We start from the raw sequence: 19,902 nt of genomic DNA on the forward strand, positions 1-19,902 counted from the left end.
TGTCCACGTCTTTAGTTCAGTCCTCACTCAGCACTGTGGAGAGAACTCGTGTCTCTTGAGCTCCCTCCTCTATAGGGTGATTTAGATATGAAATCATATTTCTGTTAGTAGGATATAACATAGATACAGTGCATCCGGAAAGTATTCACAGCGCTTCACTTTTTCCACATTTTGTTATGTTGCAGCCTTATACCAAAATGGATTAAATTCATTTTTTTCCTCAAAATTCTACACACAACACCCCATAATGACAACGTGAAAAAAGTTTATTTGAGATTTTTGCAAATGTATTAAAAATAAAAAACCTGAGAAATCACATGTACATAAGTATTCACAGCCTTTGCTCAATACTTTGTTGATGCACCTTTGGCAGCAATTACAGCCTCAAGTCTTTTTGAATATGATGCCACAAGCTTGGCACACCTATCTTTGGGCAGTTTCACCCATTCCTCTTTGCAGCACCTCTCAAGCTCCATCAGGTTGGATGGGAAGCGTCGGTGCACAGCCATTTTCAGATCTCTCCAGAGATGTTCAATCGGATTCAAGTCTGGGCTCTGGCTGGGCCACTCAAGGACATTCACAGAGTTGTCCTGAAGCCACTCCTTTGATATCTTGGCTGTGTGCTTAGGGTCGTTGTCCTGCTGAAAGATAAACCGTCGCCCCAGTCTGAGGTCAAGAGCGCTCTGGAGCAGGTTTTCATCCAGGATGTCTCTGTACTTTGCTGCATTCATCTTTCCCTCTATCCTGACTAGTCTCCCAGTTCCTGCCGCTGAAAAACATCCCCACAGCATGATGCTGCCACCACCATGCTTCACTGTAGGGATGGTATTGGCCTGGTGATGAGCGGTGCCTGGTTTCCTCCAAACGTGACGCCTGGCATTCACACCAAAGAGTTCAATCTTTGTCTCATCAGACCAGAGAATTTTGTTTCTCATGGTCTGAGAGTCCTTCAGGTGCCTTTTGGCAAACTCCAGGCGGGCTGCTATGTACCTTTTACTAAGGAGTGGCTTCCGTCTGGCCACTCTACCATACAGGCCTGATTGGTGGATTGCTGCAGAGATGGTTGTCCTTCTGGAAGGTTCTCCTCTCTCCACAGAGGAACTCTGGAGCTCTGACAGAGTGACCATCGGGTTCTTGGTCACCTCCCTGACTAAGGCCCTTCTCCCCCGATTACTCAGTTTAGATGGCCGGCCAGCTCTAGGAAGAGTCCTGGTGGTTCCGAACTTCTTCCACTTACGGATGATGGAGGCCACTGTGCTCATTGGGACCTTCAAAGCAGCAGAAATTTTTCTGTAACCTTCCCCAGATTTGTGCCTCGAGACAATCCTGTCTCGGAGGTCTACAGACAATTCCTTTGACTTCATGCTTGGTTTGTGCTCTGACATGCACTGTCAACTGTGGGACCTTATATAGACAGGTGTGTGCCTTTCCAAATCATGTCCAATCAACTGAATTTACCACAGGTGGACTCCAATTAAGCTGCAGAAACATCTCAAGGATGATCAGTGGAAACAGGATGCACCTGAGCTCAATTTTGAGCTTCATGGCAAAGGCTGTGAATACTTATGTACATGTGATTTCTTAGTTTTTTATTTTTAATAAATTTGCAAAAATTTCAAAAAAACTTTTTTCACATTGTCATTATGGGGTGTTGTGTGTAGAATTTTGAGGAAAAAAATTAATTTAATCCATTTTGGAATAAGGGTGTAACATAACAAAATGTGGAAAAAGTGAAGCGCCGTGAATACTTTCCGGATGCACTGTATTTAACAAAGGTTGGGAAGGTTTCTATTTTTAGAGATCTGGAATGGCCTCTTGTCTCAGCAGGAGCATCCTCGATCTGAACGCAGCAAACAGTCTTTGGCCGCAGGATTTTCAGCACCCGCAGTGGCTTACTGTACATCTACTGACTCCTTTTCTATTCATATACAATCATTAAGGAAACTGAGTGACGACTGCAATAGCCTAATTTTACACTTCCTCTGGGTGCCATTTGTTTCTGTTGTGCAAGAATCTGCGTCATGCGTTTGGACGCAACCAGATGGTAATCAAAATTGGTTCTCCCCAATATTTCAGAAGACTCCAGCAAGACCCTGAATTCACTACCACAGTTGAGAGTTGAGGAAAAAGGAGTTAAGATGTTTTTATTCTTCTTTTGCTTCATGGCCTTCTGCCTTGCCATCAGTCTCTAGTACGTCAGTCACTTCAGCTCATGTAGCCAGAAGAAAAATCTCTGCAAGACAGTCTCAACATTCACATAGAAAGGACACAGTCCTCAGTTGTAGTGTCAAAGATTTGAAAAAACCTTGACATATGTTTAGATGGCAGCATTTTCCATTATGTCTCTATTGTAAGAGACCACTGTATCACTAGACCCTGTTCATTGAGGACTGAAGAGTTAGCCTCAACAACCTCCAATCCATTGTCTCTTCTTGGCTCTCCTTTGTCTTATCACTCACATAAGATATCATAGTTAAGCTGGCTGTGACGCTGTGACGTGAAAGCCTATCAGCGTTGAGATTCTCCTGGCGCCAACGTGAATCAGAAATGGAGAACAAACTGGTTGTTGCCTTGTTTGAGTTTGACTGTTATTCAATAGAGTTGTATAATATAGTTGCCGTCTGTGGGCACCCGGATAAATTGTGTGTCATGGTTGGATGATAAAATCAGACAACCCAAAAATGGAGAGCTGATAGAGGGTGGAAAAGCACCAAAGTGCTGATCTGATCTTTACAGATGAAAGAGCTTTTAATATTAAAAATGCCAGGATCAAATACTTTTCTGAATGTCTCTAAACTGTGACTGTGGAGCTGGGCCTTTCTGGAAAAGAGCCTTTGTTCTCGCTGAATCTACTCTGGTGTAAAAGAAATATTTGATTTAATGAAATGATGATGATTTTATTTTCAAGCTGTTAGTTGAATATCAAACTATTTCAGACAAACTGGTAAAAGTTAAAAATATACCAATGCCTCCTGCTGCTATAAATGGCTTACATTGTGTGCATTAAGTCTCTTCTTACGTATAGCGGTTTCTTTTTATTCTATATTGTGACATTAAAATCAAATCCCACTTTTGTTGCAACCTTCGGCATTGAGCTCTGCAAACAAAACCCAATGACATTTTCTGTGCGTGGACTACGATAAAACAGCTTCAAGTTCATGACTGGCTGACAGCTGATGAAAAACATCTCAGCGTAACTGTCATGTAAAAAGCGGATTTGATTATAATAACTGATACTCTGTACTCTGTATAAATACAGGTTTGTTGTGAATGCTTGTCGTGGCAGCGTGCAGCATGCGGAGGCAGACATATTTTACTTTGTAATGAGGAAGGCCATCAGTACAAAATAACAGCAATAACAGAAACAGTGATGTTTGGGCAGCGCATCACATTATCTGTACAAATACAAACTCTAAAGCAAGAAGATGCCGCAGAACAGTTTAAGACCACTAACACAACGTGTGATCCAGCCGTGCAGACATCATCAGCAATTGTCTTTAGAGGACACTTGATTTCAAACAGCGTCTCTTACCACACAACATATCTTCCCCTGATTTCCTTGAGCGTCTTCTTTACGTCTTAAGTGAAAGGAAAGACGCAAGTGAGGGGAAACAAGGCAGCAATCAAGGAAATTGGGATTTGCCATCTCTTTTTTTCTCTCTCTCTCTCTCAACACACACCACATTTAGTGGCATAGCAGTCACGGTGCTCAGTATTCAACACTCTTTTTCTCATCAGGAACACAGTCAACCCAGTAGTGATTCAGTGATTACTGTAGTAGAGTTGCAGGAAGCGATTCCACTGCCCACTGAAGCGTGCAACGCACAAAAGCAGCACTTTGTTGCTGACGGACAGGATTGTACCTACAGCATGTTTTTTCTGCTGTACTAATTGTGTTTCGTGAAGTGATGCACCAACATGAGACAACTTGAGGCAATTTCATTTCTTGATCTCATTTTATGATACAACATCTAAACATCTTGTAAAGCACTTTTGGGAGAGCAGCGTGGAGTTTTAAAAAGGGGAACAATGAATCCCTGGAGCACTGCCTGTAACCATAGCAACAGTAAATGTTAAGTTTTACCATGACTGGCCATGAGATATTTGTAGACTGGGTTTAACTGACAGTTGAGATAGACAGGATTTAATTTAAATTTCTTTTCTTTTTCTTCTTTTTTGATTTTACTTTTGATACCCTTTATTGTGGTGAAGTGACTCCACAAACATATAAAAAGCCAGGTGGTCGATTAGTTAACATGAGGGTGAGGGAGGGCAAGAAGAGTTTCCAGGCACCCATGACTAAAACAAGGACACAAGGTATATATTAAAAAGCCTTCATTTAATCAGGCATCATTATGGTAAAAAAACACAAAAAAAATGCAGTGAAGTTCTGACCTCACAGGGTTTTGATCAGGGCAGAGTTAATGAAGAACAGATTAATAACCTGCTTCCATATAAGGACAGTTCATCTGAAGTAAACCCATCACATCACATGATGAAATGACTGCTGAACTGATGTATTCATTGACTGATTGCAGCTTGCCCCAGATGATGCCTGGAAGTGTCCCCACTGTAAGCAGCTTCAGCAGGGCATGGTGAAGATGAGCCTGTGGACCCTGCCTGACATACTCATCCTCCATCTCAAGCGCTTCCGACAGGTAGGTGAGCTGTGAAGCGGCCTCTGGTGAAGACCAGTTAAACTTTAAGCATTTAATTATTTCTTCTTATTATTTATTTATGTCTTAAAGCTGCACTAACCATTATTTTTCAATTAACAGTTGATCAAATGTGTAACGTGAAAGGGGTCACTCATAGGGAATTATGCATCTTTCATCTCTTTGTTTACGTGTGCAACTTTTGTTGTTTTGGTTCAGTCTCAACACTCTCAACAACCTCAGACTGCTATTTTTTGAAGCTATTTTTGAATGTTCGTCAGGTTGCAGAAGACAACTGCGAAAAATGCTACTGTTTTTCCCTGTCTGTTGGATATATGTGAAAGGCACTTTTTGTTTGTTACAACATTCACCATAACAACTGGGTACGGTAGTAATAAGTCAATATCCTGTTTACAGCTTGTTCTGCTGCCAAAGTGGCCCAAACAATCTATTAATGCAGCTTTGAGAAAAGTGAAACTTTGAAATGATTAGAATTGTATCCGTGCTTTATTTTCTGTATAATTGTGTTCTGTTGTGCTCTTGCTTTCTGTGAGGAGTGGAAGTAACAAGATGATCAACAACTGAATTCAATAGCATCTCATGTTAAGTGCTGCATCAAATATTCTGTAGAGAACAAGGATTTGGGCTGTGCCAGTTTGAGAGGATATAAGAGAGGGGTGAGATAAGTGCAACAAAATAAAATCAATAAAAGTGCTCATCCTGAATCTGAGCTTCGACAGCCAGTCCTCTTTCTAATACCTTGCTTCAGTTTTTTTCCTTGAGGCTGAGAAGTGTTGAAAAATAAACTCTGGTTCCCTGACCTCCCCCCTAATGAAGACACATGTCGGTCACAACAGCCTGTCAACATCCACCCCCAGCACCCTGCTGCTGCGAAGCTTTTTAACAACCTCAGTGTCCTCAGCAAAGGAGATTAGAAAGCCAAGAGTCAATCCCACATATCCTCCATCTCCATCGGCTTTCATTGTGTGTATTAAGTCGCTTCTCACTTACTTAGCTTTTTCTTTTTATTCTATGTTGTCAAAGCCCATTGACATTTTCTGTGCTTGGCCTACGATAAAACAGCTTCAAGTTCATGACTGGCTGACAGCTGGTGAAAAACATCTCAGCGTGACTGTCATGTGAAAAGCAGATTTGATTATAATTTATAATTGAGCTTTGTCTTTACGTCTTAAGTCGGTTGGTAGGTTGGTTGGTCCGTCCATCCGTCTGTCTGTCCCTCAACTACTCTGGCCCAGACTGAAATATCTCCACAACTGCTGGATGGATTTATAGATCTGTTACCGTCTAGGTTTATCAGATGCCAGAACACTGCACATCAGTTTCTAGCATGGCCCTAGGGATGGCAATGTCAGTCTGTGGGTTGGTCCATCTCATAAAATGTCTTGAGAACTATTGGACAGATTGCCATAACATTTTGTACACACATTCATGGACCCCAAGGTCTCCTAATGGCTTTGGCGATCCCCTGACTTTTCCTCTAGCGCCACCCACTGGTCAAAGTTTAACTCATCTTTGTTCTACGCCATAAAATACATCAATAAATACCCCACTTGTGAATTTTGAAGGTTTTACGTGTCTTAAAAACGGTGGTTGCTAATAAGTGGCTAAATGAGACACCAGAGGTTGTCTGGGACATTAAACGTCCTAATGCCGAACACTGAAACTCGTCTACTCACTAGTCCGCCTTTACAGCCCTGTTGTGTGTATACTCTATATCTATCTATCTATATTATCTTACATGTTGGAAGCCTAGTGGTGGTGACGTTGAAGTAATGCGACCGTGGTGTTGTCCATTTATAGCCAGCATTAGCTTTTTACTCCTGGTGATTATATTTACGCTTCAACAATCATACAAGTGGAGTTTATTTGTGAAGATTATCTTGCTGAACAAAACGTGCAAGTGTCGTAAGTGGAAAAATCCCATTGCCTTTTTTATTGAGGGAACCAGGGCGATGCTATGTCATCCCTGCAGCACTCTATACTACAAACTGCTCTGCCATTCATAAGCACCAACAGCAGTAAGAGCTTTCCGTCTGCAATACACATACACGTACAGTCCCAGTTTGGCCACCCTCTCAGTCTCTGGGACAAACTCCAACACAGTAGCATTCATAGGGGACTCATTAGGATCCCCATCCACGCCTGGCACTAGGACGGTCCACACATAGTGGCTGCAGTGGCTCAAGCTTCTGCCCTGTGTCCTGTTTGGCTCAAGAGCCTTTCTAGATGAAATAAATAAATATTATTATAATAATATTACTGTAATTCTTTTTGTATTGCTGCTGCTGCTGCTGCTGATGTCGTCATTGGGACAAGTTCCAGTTTATATTGGCATTCATTCCTTTCAGTGACTGATTTGAGGAAGAACTCTGCACACATTTCTTTCTTTTTGTGTGAATGAATATTATAAGCTGTCTTTTATCATAATGTGGGTGATTCACGCAGCAGCTACGTTTGGTGCGCCTGAAACTGTAAGAAGAAGAGAAGAGAGGAGGAGAGGTGAGGGCTCTGCCTTTAGTTACTAACATTATATTATTTTATGCTACCGACGGTTCATATCTAGGTCAAGTCACATACCTGTGAGTAAAGCATATAAACAATTATTGTAGTCTCACATAGTCAGACCTATCTCCACCAGGTTTGGCTCAACCCACTATCATTCTGGGATAGGGGAAACGCTCTGGCTTGTTTGTATGTCTTTAAACAAATCACACGCAGCTAGCGGAACGGGAGGAGAATGCCGACTGAAATAGTCGGCCAATGGCAACTTTAATGACACACATTTACAACAAGGGCATATCATATTCTGTTTAATACATTGTGGCCTTCTCTTCCTTATTTAAAACACGCCGTATTTTCTTTGATCCTTGTACAGAGTTAGGAGTGCCATTTGTGCGAGAGTGTGTGAACCCGAGTGCTTTGCTTTTTCTTTTTTTAATCACTACCCATCAAAATATCAGTGCAGTCCCTGACTGATGGCACTTCTCATCTTGGCCAACTTCAGAAAAGGAGACAGTCCAACTTCTATCAAGGCGTTTCATTTCACAGCTGGCACTGTCCTCAAAAGTATCCCAATTTTATCTGGCTGCCACCACTCAACCTCCCACACAACGTCTGGCTGTTTGCCTCACAGAGAGGTGACATTACACATACCAAAAACCATTTTTGCAGCCAAGGTAAAGTCTAGCTAAGCCTCCACCTTCATTCAGTGCCTGATTGGCACCCCTCCACCTCTCCTCACTGATGGTGGCTTCATAAGCAGGTGGCACCATGTTGAGCCCTGAGCCCAAACCCCAGCCAACTCCATCAGGCACTTGCCCGCAAGGTCCCGTCCCTCGCTGTGGTTTCCCTCCTCTGACCAATGTGATTTTTCTCATTCTTGGTATTAGAATTCAGTCAATCACTCTGTCTGTACCAAGGACCAGTTTTGCATAGGAGACACCAGTGACCTGCACAACACAGTTCTTAAGGTTGTGGGGGTATGCAGACCCGTCTTGATAAGTTGCCAGGAGGGGCATTGGGTCTTCAATAGTTAAAATAATTTTGAAGGGAAAATCCATACTGAATCACAGCTGCTGCACTTCTCTTAGTGGCAAGCAGATGTTTTTTATATGTTTTTTCCAATTAAAAGCAAAAATCCTGCTGTGACAGTATAGTTTTCTGCCCGTGATTAGTCTTTGACATGATATTATTTCAAAACGATATCATTTTTATTAGTGTTTTATATTATGCAGTTTATTTAGTTTTCATTTTATTTAATACACTATTAATTAAAATTAATTTGAGAGCTGTTTGATCAATACAGTGTTTAATTTATTTTTGTTAGATCCACTCCTCACAGATTGTCACATAAAAATGTGTTATGCATATATGTACTGTATATATAAATAATAACTGTTGAAACAGGTAGGCGAGCGGAGGAACAAGCTGTCAACCCTGGTGCGTTTCCCCCTGACTGGTTTGGACATGGCCCCCCATGTAGTAAAGAGGAGTCAAAGTATGAGGAACCTGAACTTAGGAGCCTGGCCACATTCCTGGAAGCAGCCCTCAGGCCAACACCACCAACCTGCCGACATGATCCTCCCCCATGACTATCTGTACGACCTCTACGCTGTGTGTAACCATCATGGAGGAATGCATGGAGGACATTATACTGGTATGGATTTGGGAGCTATAATACATTATTTTCTTTGTGTCATTGTCAAATGAATGAACAAGTGCTGAAACACTATAAATGAATGACAGTTTTGAGTCATATATCAGCTAAAAATACTAACATTTTTTACTATTGACTATGTGTTTGACTGTTGATCTGACCAGCATTTTAACACATATCCTATCAAGTCCTCTCTGGCACATCCAGACTGTAGGATTGCAGTTTCTGTTACACTTATTTATGTGCTTTTATAAACACACTTTGTTGTTTTTGGAAAGAAAGATCGGAACATTGAGCGGTGGGATTATGTTGTGATCAGGATTTATTAGCAAATTTCAGGGTAACAACAGCATCTTGCAAACAGAGAACAGAGAGAATCTGGCATTTAGGTACAAACACAGAGGACAAGATGTTGTCCCATCCCTGTCCTGAAGTGTCAAAGTACACAAAGTCAGCAAGGTAGACAACATTTTAGTTCAAGTGGAAAGTTCAAAGTTGTGGATGAGCCGTGGACAAAACCAATGTGAAGTACAGGAAAACGTGTTTGCTATTGTTCTGCCACTCTCCAGCAAAACATTAATGAGGCCAGTACATGTGATTGGCTGCATCTTACCACTAATTCTTACTGTTGAAGTTCTTTAAAATCACATCTCGTGGTCTTCATCAGCGGATGGATTTGCTTAGTTGTCATGGCGATGGATACACCTCCCACCCCCACCCACCTCTGTTATTTAACCACCTGTTCACACATGAAACAAAGTCCCATGACCAAGGTCATGTGATGACAAGCCGAGCTATCTCCATGACAACTGAAAAAGAAGGTGAGCTGATCTTGACATTTCAATTATTTCAGAAGTGTCTGGAAATAAAGTAACTAAAAAACAAATTTAAAGGGGAAATCCACCAATTTTACACATCATTGTCTATAGTCTGACAATAATAATAGGAGCGCAAAATAAATTGGTGGAGAACTCTTTTGAGATATCATCATTCAGTCATGATGCAGAATCTCACTATTTCACTGTAGTAGGTCGTGTTGGTTCGGGTGCAGAGGACTGAAAAACTTGGCTTGAAAAGTGTTTAAAAGCTGTAAAAGTTTGGATACAACTCTTTGACCACAATTTGAGACATTGGATCAGTAAACTCTGGTACCTCCAATACCCACACCGGCAGTAATTGCAAGTGGTAAAGTAAGTCCCTACTTGTGTGATATATTTCCAGTAATTGCCAAAAGTGCCCAAGCAGTCGTTAAGACCTTTCTACATTTCATAAATTGAAATTAACTGATATGTTTCTATGTGAGGAAGGTCTTTCTCGAAATAATTGATTAAAGAAGAAAGCTCATATATGATATAATATATGATTTTTTTTTTAAATTGTTGAAAAAAAATGTTTAATTGAATAGAATGAAGGGCTAGACTTCAAAATAAAACTACTTCCTGCCAAATTCTGATGCAGAGTAATTTCCATTTGTAGATTAGTATTACTTTCTGCTTTTGGGAGACACACTGGCCGATAGGTATATACCACATGACGGTAGACATGTGTACACCGTGGGCGGCATGGTAGCGCAGTGGTTAGCACTGTCGCACGGGAGGTGAAGCTGGTTAGAGCGGGTTGGGGGTTCGATCCCCGGCTGCCCCCGTCATGTCGAAGTGTCCTTGAGCAAGACACTGAACCCTAAGTTGCTCCCGATGGAGACCAGCACCTTGCATGGCAGCTCGGTCGCCATTGGTGTGTGAATGTGTGAGTGAATGGGTGAATGAGACTTAGCTATAAAGCGCTTTGGGAACCGTGAAGGTTGAAAAGCGCTATATAAGTGAGATCATTTATTTATTTATTTAGAGATTTGGCACGGGAGCTAACCCTTAGTGTCTCTGCTATATATTCAGGACAGGCTATGTAGCAAATCAGAGCTGGATTCACAAAGTGATTTGGCCCACAGGACTGCTTACAACGTTCCCACGTGACATGAGAGCGACAGTTGGTGGCGGTCAGCTGGTTTGCCAACCGCAGCTGAAGAAGAGCGTGACAAGAAAACATGGAGGAGAGTGAAATTGTAAATGCAGAGTATTAAGTACGGTATGGTTATTTTAAACCATTTCATAATTGAATTTACAGAACAATTAGTGTATCGTGATTTACATATACCGTGAAGGAAAAGTTTGACATATCGCCCAGCCCCAGTGGCCAGTACATAGATGATGAGTTCAGGTGATTTGCAGGATGGGAAACTTGACTCACAGGGTGAAGGCAAGGCTACGTCTGTAATTGCAGGGGATGGTTGGTGAAAGCACACAGCACCGAGGCCAATATGTAGGTGAATTGGGTGAGATGAGGAAGATGGAGCAGTCATTGCCATGACAACTTGTGCGCACAGTTGCATGCTGTCTCTGGGTCTTTTATGGTATGGAGGTGGAAGTGGGAACCTCATTCATTATGACATGGACATAGTGGGGTGATGCATCATTTACCTAAAATTAAAGTTAAATATTGAAATTATAATGTGTCCATTTGTTGTCACCTGACAGACGGTGGATTCTCTGTGTGTCATATGTATGTACAATTTCTATGTAGTTTGTATGTGATACCATATATCTAAGCCTCTTTATGGATTTTTATATGTAAAGCAGACTGAGTTTACTTGCACAAGTTAAAAGATAAGGTTAGCATAAACAAATCCCATGACAGACAGATATTTTCAACCAAGAATTTTCTAGATAACCTTGCCTGACATAATGTTGCCTATTCATCCATGCAACAGAACTGTCACCCAAGACCAATAAAACATAAAGAGCCATACCTTCATACTTGAGCCATACATCCTCTGCAATGAGCGCAGCTAGCATAGTTTACTCTGAAGGAACTTCTAGAATGCAGCTCCCTGTCTCGGCAATGGTTGTTTACAAGGCTTTGCTGGTTCAGGGAGCTGAAATACATTTGACACTCAATGCAATGATGAAAAATGCCACCTACATTCAAAGGTATAGCTCGTTTATGTGTTGTAAATAGTATTTAGCGTTCTATAGCATGTAGTAACAAACTATATAGCTTCAGTTTCACAGGCATTACTTCAGAAAATGAATTGCTGGTTTTGTTCTCTTCATAGGATTTGCTGCTGATGAAAAACATACAACGACAGTCTCATCCTTTAAGTTTTGCTTGACTTCATGTGAGCACTTTCTCGTAATTTCCACTGAATTAGGTATGTTCATACTTGTCATTTTCTAATCCAGCTTACTGTAGGAATTCAGTGGATGGACTTTGGTATAGCTACGATGACAGCAGCGTGGACTTGGTGCCGGAGGAAGAAGTTTGTACCAGAGGAGCCTACATCCTTTTCTACCAGAGACGCAACACCATTCCTCCATGGTCGGCCAGTTGCTCCGTAAGAGGTATCAAATGACTCGCAAACATGAAAACATTCATCATTCAATGGATAAAAGAGCATGTGGAAGAGCTTGTTAGTAGGGCAGAAATGTGACTTGCACTAGACCACTCTACTTATCTACTTCATAAAGGCTCATTTTGAACATCGTGAATGACCGCTTTCCTGGTGTTCCTCCTTAATGAGTTGCTGTGATAATGGCGCCTTTTGTGCCTTGAAGCAGGTTCAGAGTCGCAATATGCGGGTACAAACACTACAACCACTGGACTGGCAAGTAGTTTAAAGAAAATATCACTGGATACTCACTGTCAGAATCATAGCATACAAAACATATAATCCACATCTTAGATCTCTTGAAATAATAGGTCAGGTGATAAAACTTTAAATATTGAGAAATATTGAAAACAAAACTTGTCGTCCCATCGTTATGGATATTTAGGAGCTCTGTGTGAGCTAAAGTGAGACTCTAGGGAACTTATTGCGTCCATTTTTTACTTTTAGACTTTTACAGCTCCTGGCTTGTGGTGTCTCTGATTTTCACATGTACGTAAACAATAAAACTCTCTACCAATATTTAATGTTCAGCATGGTTACATTACCACGGTGCCTACTCCCCCGGTTGTACATTAATCATGACACAGCAATCTCAAACATCTGCTTGAAGGCACAGTGGGGAGAGCTGGGAGCTGGCAGCCACTAGAACATTTCATTCAATTGTGTGAATGCAGGGAAACTGTAGATATCTGCAACCATTACATTTTATTCTGCATCTGCTGGATTCACACTCAAGGCGCATCATAATGTCTTTCACGATCACGATCACAAAAACAGCCACAAGTCTGTGCAACAACGTCATCTGTGCAAAAACTAGGTGTACAATTGAAAGTACACTTGAGTTGAGTTCTTGTTCATATGACATTTTCTTTATTATATATTATCTGCATTTATTCCATGCGGTGCCTTTCATACCCAGATGTGATTAAATGTGCAGGCTGCACTCTTCGCATCAAACATTGGAGAAGCCTGGTATTGGCTTTGTCAGCATCAAAGACAAACTTAGAATAAATCTGAAAGGAAATGTTAAAAAACCCTCATCCGTCTGGCGCAGGGTCACAGGGGAGGGGGGTGGAGCCTCCAGTCTGTTTCTGTGTACTGAGTGCCGTAGGCCAAAAGAAAAATAAATGCATTCAGAAATGACTCAACCACCAGATGAAAAGGCAGACAGGAAGAATTTTTTGCTCAATAGTGAGTTAGTGCATGATAGTAAAGGTCAGCAAATGTGTAACATTATGAACTTTTTAAAGGAACAATAATCCTTCAACCCTATTTGTGTGCAGTGTATGTGATTAGACAGTACATGTCAGAAAGAACACTATTTCCAACTACTATCAGGAATTGCACACATTTTTACCACATAATTGTACTTTCCCTAGTGTCAGTGTGTCGTGTCCACATTTAAAATGTCACACACTGTTTCTGCCTCTGTATAAATAATAATGTGCCCACCTGCAGCCATCGTCTTGTTTGTTTTTAGCCCTCTTTTTATCCCACGTCAGTCAGGCCCAAAAACAAAATAACCACAAACACACCCTGGCTCGCATTTTCTTGTGTGTGTGTCAACCGTGTGCACGTGAATGACAAACAAACTCAAGATTAAATGAAATGATGAAACAGGTCCACATGAGAGGCTGAAACAGATCAGAGTGAAGGTTGAGAAGAGACTTTCCTTGTGAAAAGGCAAGATTACGTGGGGAACAAAGGTATTCCTCTCTACATAGTAGAATTTAAAGCTGAAATTATGAGTTCTTCACAGTTTGTTATTTGTGCCTTCTCGTATCTCTCCTGTCACAGTAGTGTTGTTGTTTGCTTGTGCACTTTAAGTCAAATCTGATCAAACCACACCCACACTGTCCCAATGAAGCAGATTAGCTTTTCAGTGTTGAACTAGTAATAAATAATAACAAAGATTTTGTTTTTTACTTTGATTGTTGCTTTTATTTTATTTAATCATGAATATTTAATGTTCCACAGAAATACTTAAGATTTGAAACCAGGTTTTCAGAGGCTTTAAATAATGTGGCATAGGCCCATTGAATGAATTTCTCTGTAAAATGATTGCTATATATACTTCTTATTAATTTCCTACAAAATATTAAATGAAAATAAGATCTTAATTATTATGCATGTTATCCCTTTGAAATGGAGTTACTTGACACAGTGCTGCAGAGCCATGTTCATGCATAACTCGCATTCTAAAATGATTTACTTCACCATAATCAATCAATAGACTTTTCAGATAGGCAGATTCATTTTCTGAAAAATGTCACATAGTGCTGTTGCTATTTACATCTCTTAAAATGTGTGCAAATAATGTGATAACCATTTTATTAATGGAAAAAAGCCGCAAATAGAAGTTATTTTGCAGATAAACATATCTGCTTAACACACTGTCTGCTGCTCAAAGAAAAAAAAGTAGTAGAAAAAGTTTCAGTGAGCATACACTGTATTTACCATTATTTCCCCCCACCATTCTACTCTTTTCCTGAGGAAGTGAGTGACTGAAAGACTATTCAAATCTCGTCATGAGTGACAGAACAGACATGAGACAGCAGTGAAAATAGCTTCAAATGCTCTCAATAAAGCCAATATAATTGGCGTGTGAAAAGGTCCATACTGTAAGCCAAACTTAGATAGCATGGGAGTGATAAGTCAAAATAGTAGCTGACTCTGGTGTGAGAGATTGGCTCGCCCACGCTCCCTACCTAAGCTGAAATGTACTTGGGAAGGAAACACATTTCTTACTGTGAAAAGAAGATTCCCTTTGGCGAATGAAAAAAATGTAGGCATGTGGACATATTTCATTTAGAAACAGAAAAGGAAAATGTGACAGAATGACATGGTTGGTACTGATATTTCTGTCCCCACATGGAGTTTGACGCAGTCTAATTGTTACAGTGATGTTGTTTCGATGGCAACCTGCTACTTTTACAGTCCCATCAGATCAGTTGCAGTGACCAATCAATAAGCAGTGTTTCAGTAAAGGTTTTTCCTGTCCGGTACAAGACTTGCACATAGGTTACACTTGTGTTTATCTATTCCTAAATGTCTTCCCCTTCTGTAAGCCTCCAAACCTGTCCGTATGGAGGAGATAGACAGCGATTATGCATTTAAAGGATTGGAACAAGTCAATGGTGGCGGACCTCCATCAATTCCAGGTTACGGGCTCTGGAGTACAGAGGATAAGGCGGCCAGGTGGCACACATAACAAACATAAAAGCATTGTTTTTTCACATTTAATGACCCAGAGCAAAATGTGTTGGTGGAACATTTTTTCCCCTGTGTATTCACTCAAGTACTTGAGGTACAAACATTTTATGCCACTTTATACTTCCACTCCACTACATAGAGGCAAATATTAAACTTTTTGACTACTACATTTACTTGACAGCTATGCTTAATAGTTAAAGATATATATGATTAACTTATAAAGCATAACGCATTGCTATAGGTTAAACTACCAAATAGTATGTAAAGCACTTAATTGTAGTTTCTCCTCAGCTAGATACAACACTAAAATGCTGCTTACACATTAACGCGTATTTGGCACGGTACATTTTGCAGTTATGTAAATAAAAGTTTGAATGCAAGACTTGTAATACTTGTAAAGGAGTTTTTGTGGTATTACTACATTTAAGTAAATGCTTTGAATATTTCCTCCACCACTGCTGCCAGTGTAATGGATCTAAAGAAACTATGTCACTGTGTTTGTGTTTATACAAACTTAATTTAATCTTAAATGACATCAGAACTCTCCCTTTGGGATGAACTGTTCCTTTAAAGGGAAACTCCACCAGTTTTACACATCAAAGTCTGTTAACAGGTCTTGGGAAGTACTACTGCATATGTGAAAGAAGTTATATGAAGCCTTTTGAGGCTCCAGAGGTAGCTGAGTGAATTCTGATGAATTGCCTCAAGTGATCAGTCACTTGAGGCAATTTTCCTGTGGCGGTTGGAGATGAAGACTCCAAGTTTGAAACTGAGAAAGATCTGGGGGTGTGGACTCAGAAAGAAGTCAGCTTGCCAGACCTCTGTAGCTCCTCATGTCCGCTTGAGGCTAACAGCTCAAGGCTACATAAGCTGCTAGTAGCATAACACTTCCAAATCTCAGACAGAACTGTTGGCGGTCAGGTTGAATTGTGGGTAACGTAGGCGCCAGGTTTTGCCAAAGAAGAAGAATGCATGGAATAAAAAAGACACTATCTCTGGTTCTGCTTCATCAAATATTCATCTTTTTTTTTTTTTTTACTGTCCGTCATGAGTCCAAAAGTGTTACGGGAGTGCAATGCTAAATCGTTGGATTACTCTTTTATGGTTTATATTCCTCCTCTGATCCTCTCCTCCCTCTGTGTCTCACACAGGATCCACAAGTTCATCAATGTCAGACCACTGGCTAATCCGGCTGACAGGGGACAGTAAGAGAGGCAGTCTAGTCTCTCGATCCTCCACCACCTGCCCATCTTCCATACCTGACTCGCCTGAGTCTCCAGTCTTCCTTGACAATGGTTCTAAAGAGGAAAGAGGTAAGGGGTCACACCCAGGATTTGCCCTTATCAGTTTAGTAGCTTATTGATTGTTTGCATTTAAATGTAAAAACTAAAACATTTTCCTCTATACATTTTCTTTCTTTTCAATTCTTAGGAGGTTTTGAGAGCAGGCCTTTTATCAGGGGTCTTCAGGGACGCAGCGTGAGCATGAGAGCTCCCAGCAAGACCAAGGACACCCTGAGCAAAGTGCTTCCCCTGCGCTGGTCCTTTGGTTCAAAGGACAGGCGGAAACCTGATCCAGTGCCTCCATCTGTCCAAGATCCTGCCCCTGTGGAGCTAGTACAGTACTTGGAATCTGGCCGGCGGCCCCGGTGCACAAAGGATCCAATAGTAACATTGATGAGTGAACCACGCGGCACAAAGGATGCTGCTGAGGGCCGGGCTGCAGCCAATATCCGATCTTCCAGTGTTGGGAGCATAAGTTGTGTGGGTAAGGCAGGAGATGAGCTGCCATATGAGTCTCCACAGGTCCCGGAGGGCCAGAGGAGGCCATCAGATAAAACAGCCAGCTTGAGACGCAGCAAGGGGAGCCAGACAAGAGATGAGAGCACCACAAATATCAGCAGTAGCTCTAGCAGTAACACCCTCACCAGGAGGAAGGATGCCAGGAAACAGAGCTCCTCCAAAGCTTCCCAGGATACTGAGACAAAAAGGAGTTCCAGTGCTGGAGTTCAGCCCAGCTACAGTACTCCCAGCCTTCATGATGGTACTCTGAGAAGGCAAAAAGGCGACAGGGCTGATAGGGAACACCACAGTACATATGAAGGAAACTCTAAGACCAAGAAAGGTGAAGTGCCCAAGAATCATGAGGGACTGCTCTCCTTCTTCAAAGGTAACTTCCTGAAGAAAGACAGGGACTCAAGGAAGTCCAAGGAGGGTGAGGAAGGAGGCAGAAGGACCCTTTCTAGGCTGTCACTGTCCAACGGAGCAGCAGGAGGAGGAACTGGGGTGGAAGGAGGCATGTCTAATGGCTCGGGCCATCCGGGTGATGAGCTGGCAAATGGGAAGGTTGGACGAACCACTGTTGACATCAAACGCTCCCAGAGCTCCTCCAACATCCCCTCCAAAGCAGAGCAGAGCATGCGTAGAACAGCATCTTTGCATCGTAATGGGATGTCTACAGCCCCAGCACCATCCCGCAGCCTGACATCAGACAAACCGTCTTATGGCACCCTGCAGAGGACTCGTTACAGCACAACCTCGCTGGGACGCAAAAGGACAGTGCCCGAGTCCAGCTTCTGACACAGAGATATTTAACACATCCACACACTCACAAAGCCTTTTATCTGTTATAAGTTGGATGACATCCAACCTCTGAGATCAAAGCAATAGAGCTGAATTCGCAGTGGTACACCTTTTTGTTCCCAGAAAGTGGAACGGCTCGAGTGGTTTGCACCATGGAATTGAGACGCACGGAGAAAATTAAGTGTCTTTTAATGCTGGGATATAAAGAGCAGAATGAAAGGATGTGACCAGTCCATCAAACGTCAGAGGGAGTCCATTTTTATTCTGTTTTTTTTATGACTTAAAACAAGTGCCTGAGCAATGAATATGCAGTTTAGACCAATGAGTTTGTCTGTGTAGCACTGGAAGCACGAATCCCTTACACGCACACACACGCACATACAAGCATAATATCCACATTTGTGTCTTATTACTGTAGTGTGAGTGTTGGAATTCATCACTCCATTTTAAATTCTTATGGTTGTTTCCTTACAATCAAGACACACTGATTGTGTTCATTTATAAGAATGTAATGTGTCCACTTGATTAACATTGGTGCTTTAAGGCTGCAGTTTCTGATTAGCACAAATTAGTCATCTTAAATCCCTTGTTTAATGTTTAGTACAGGATGGCTTTGAACACTAAGCAGTGTTTTTATGAAGCATTGATTTATCCCCATGTGACCCAGACTGCAGTTTATTTTGAGTTATATCTACAGTGGAAATACCATGACCTCTAACTGTAATAACTCGCTGGGTACAAGAGGTATTCTGTAGAATCACTGACCTGAATCATTATTTGGCTACGACGATGAATCCCACTAGGACCAGTTTCACTTTATAGCTGAGCCTGACTAACCTCCCTGTGGTGGAAGGGAATTTAGAAAATACATTTGTCTGCTGTGAAGTATAATATTAATGCAATATCCACCCTTAGAGAATGTTTCACACCTGTATAACCATATTGAATGCATTCCATGGTTTGTTTTTCCTTCTGTTTTAGTGTAATCACTTTATTTTTCTTAGTTTCTTAGATTTCATGTGTTTTCGAGAACTTCAACACACAGTTGTTTGACATCAACTGTCAAACAGTTGCATTTAGCTGTGGATTGTATGAATGTGGTGGCCTCAATTTGCACAGCAAGAGAGAGTGAATTTTTCTCCGGACTGCAGATTGTGGCTGTATCCTTGCTCTCCTTGCTCTCTGATTATGAAGAATATTCACCAGAATCTGACATTCAGTGATGGTGATTTTTGCAATCAAGTGTTGCTGTGGCATCTGGAAATATTGCAGCCTAACACTGACCAAATTAGGCCAGTTACTCCACGAAACACTAAAATGGATGCAAAAACGCAAGGTGCACGGTTTGTCAGTGTTTTAAGGTGGGATTTTTCCTTTAATTATTCGCAGTCTGAACAGTCAAATTTATGGAAGATTAAAATGCCTAAATTAAAACCAATCAAAAAAAGAAATAAAGTGAAATACTGTACATATTGTTATTTCCTTTTTATGTATATATTTGCTGTGTGTTTATTGCAAGCTAACACTAATTAGCTATCAACAGTTACCAAGAATTGATTGATCTCTCTGTCTATTTGTACACCTTGCAGCACAACCCGTTCCTTAAAACAGTCAATGGTTACACCCCCCAAAGCTGTGATTGGAAAGTTGATTGTTTTTAACTTTCTCTGTCTCAAAAACAAAGAAAACAGCTCCCCTTCACCTCCTCATGAAAATTTATGCTTTGTGCTTTGCATTTAGTATTTACAGGTCTATGCCACTTACTGCTTACACTTTATTTTCAGTGTTGTGATTTGATTTTAATGTGGCATTGAAAATTAATGTCACAATGAA

General features: G+C 41.2%; 1 protein-coding gene across 1 annotated transcript in view; it reads left to right on the forward strand.

Moving 5' to 3' along the window:
* Positions 1 to 18,538, forward strand: part of usp43a (ubiquitin specific peptidase 43a) — a 113,747-nt gene extending 95,209 nt beyond the window's left edge. The window contains exons 12-16 of the mRNA XM_070916015.1: positions 4,539 to 4,658; positions 8,583 to 8,832; positions 12,069 to 12,227; positions 16,639 to 16,800; positions 16,919 to 18,538. Coding sequence (XP_070772116.1) covers positions 4,539 to 4,658; positions 8,583 to 8,832; positions 12,069 to 12,227; positions 16,639 to 16,800; positions 16,919 to 18,066 — 1,839 coding nt within the window. The 3' untranslated portion in view covers positions 18,067 to 18,538. The remainder of the gene's footprint in view (positions 1 to 4,538; positions 4,659 to 8,582; positions 8,833 to 12,068; positions 12,228 to 16,638; positions 16,801 to 16,918) is intronic.
* The last annotated feature ends 1,364 nt before the right edge of the window (positions 18,539 to 19,902 follow it).

The sequence above is a fragment of the Enoplosus armatus genome, chromosome 2 (assembly GCF_043641665.1).
Source record: "Enoplosus armatus isolate fEnoArm2 chromosome 2, fEnoArm2.hap1, whole genome shotgun sequence".
Lineage (NCBI taxonomy): Eukaryota > Metazoa > Chordata > Actinopteri > Centrarchiformes > Enoplosidae > Enoplosus > Enoplosus armatus.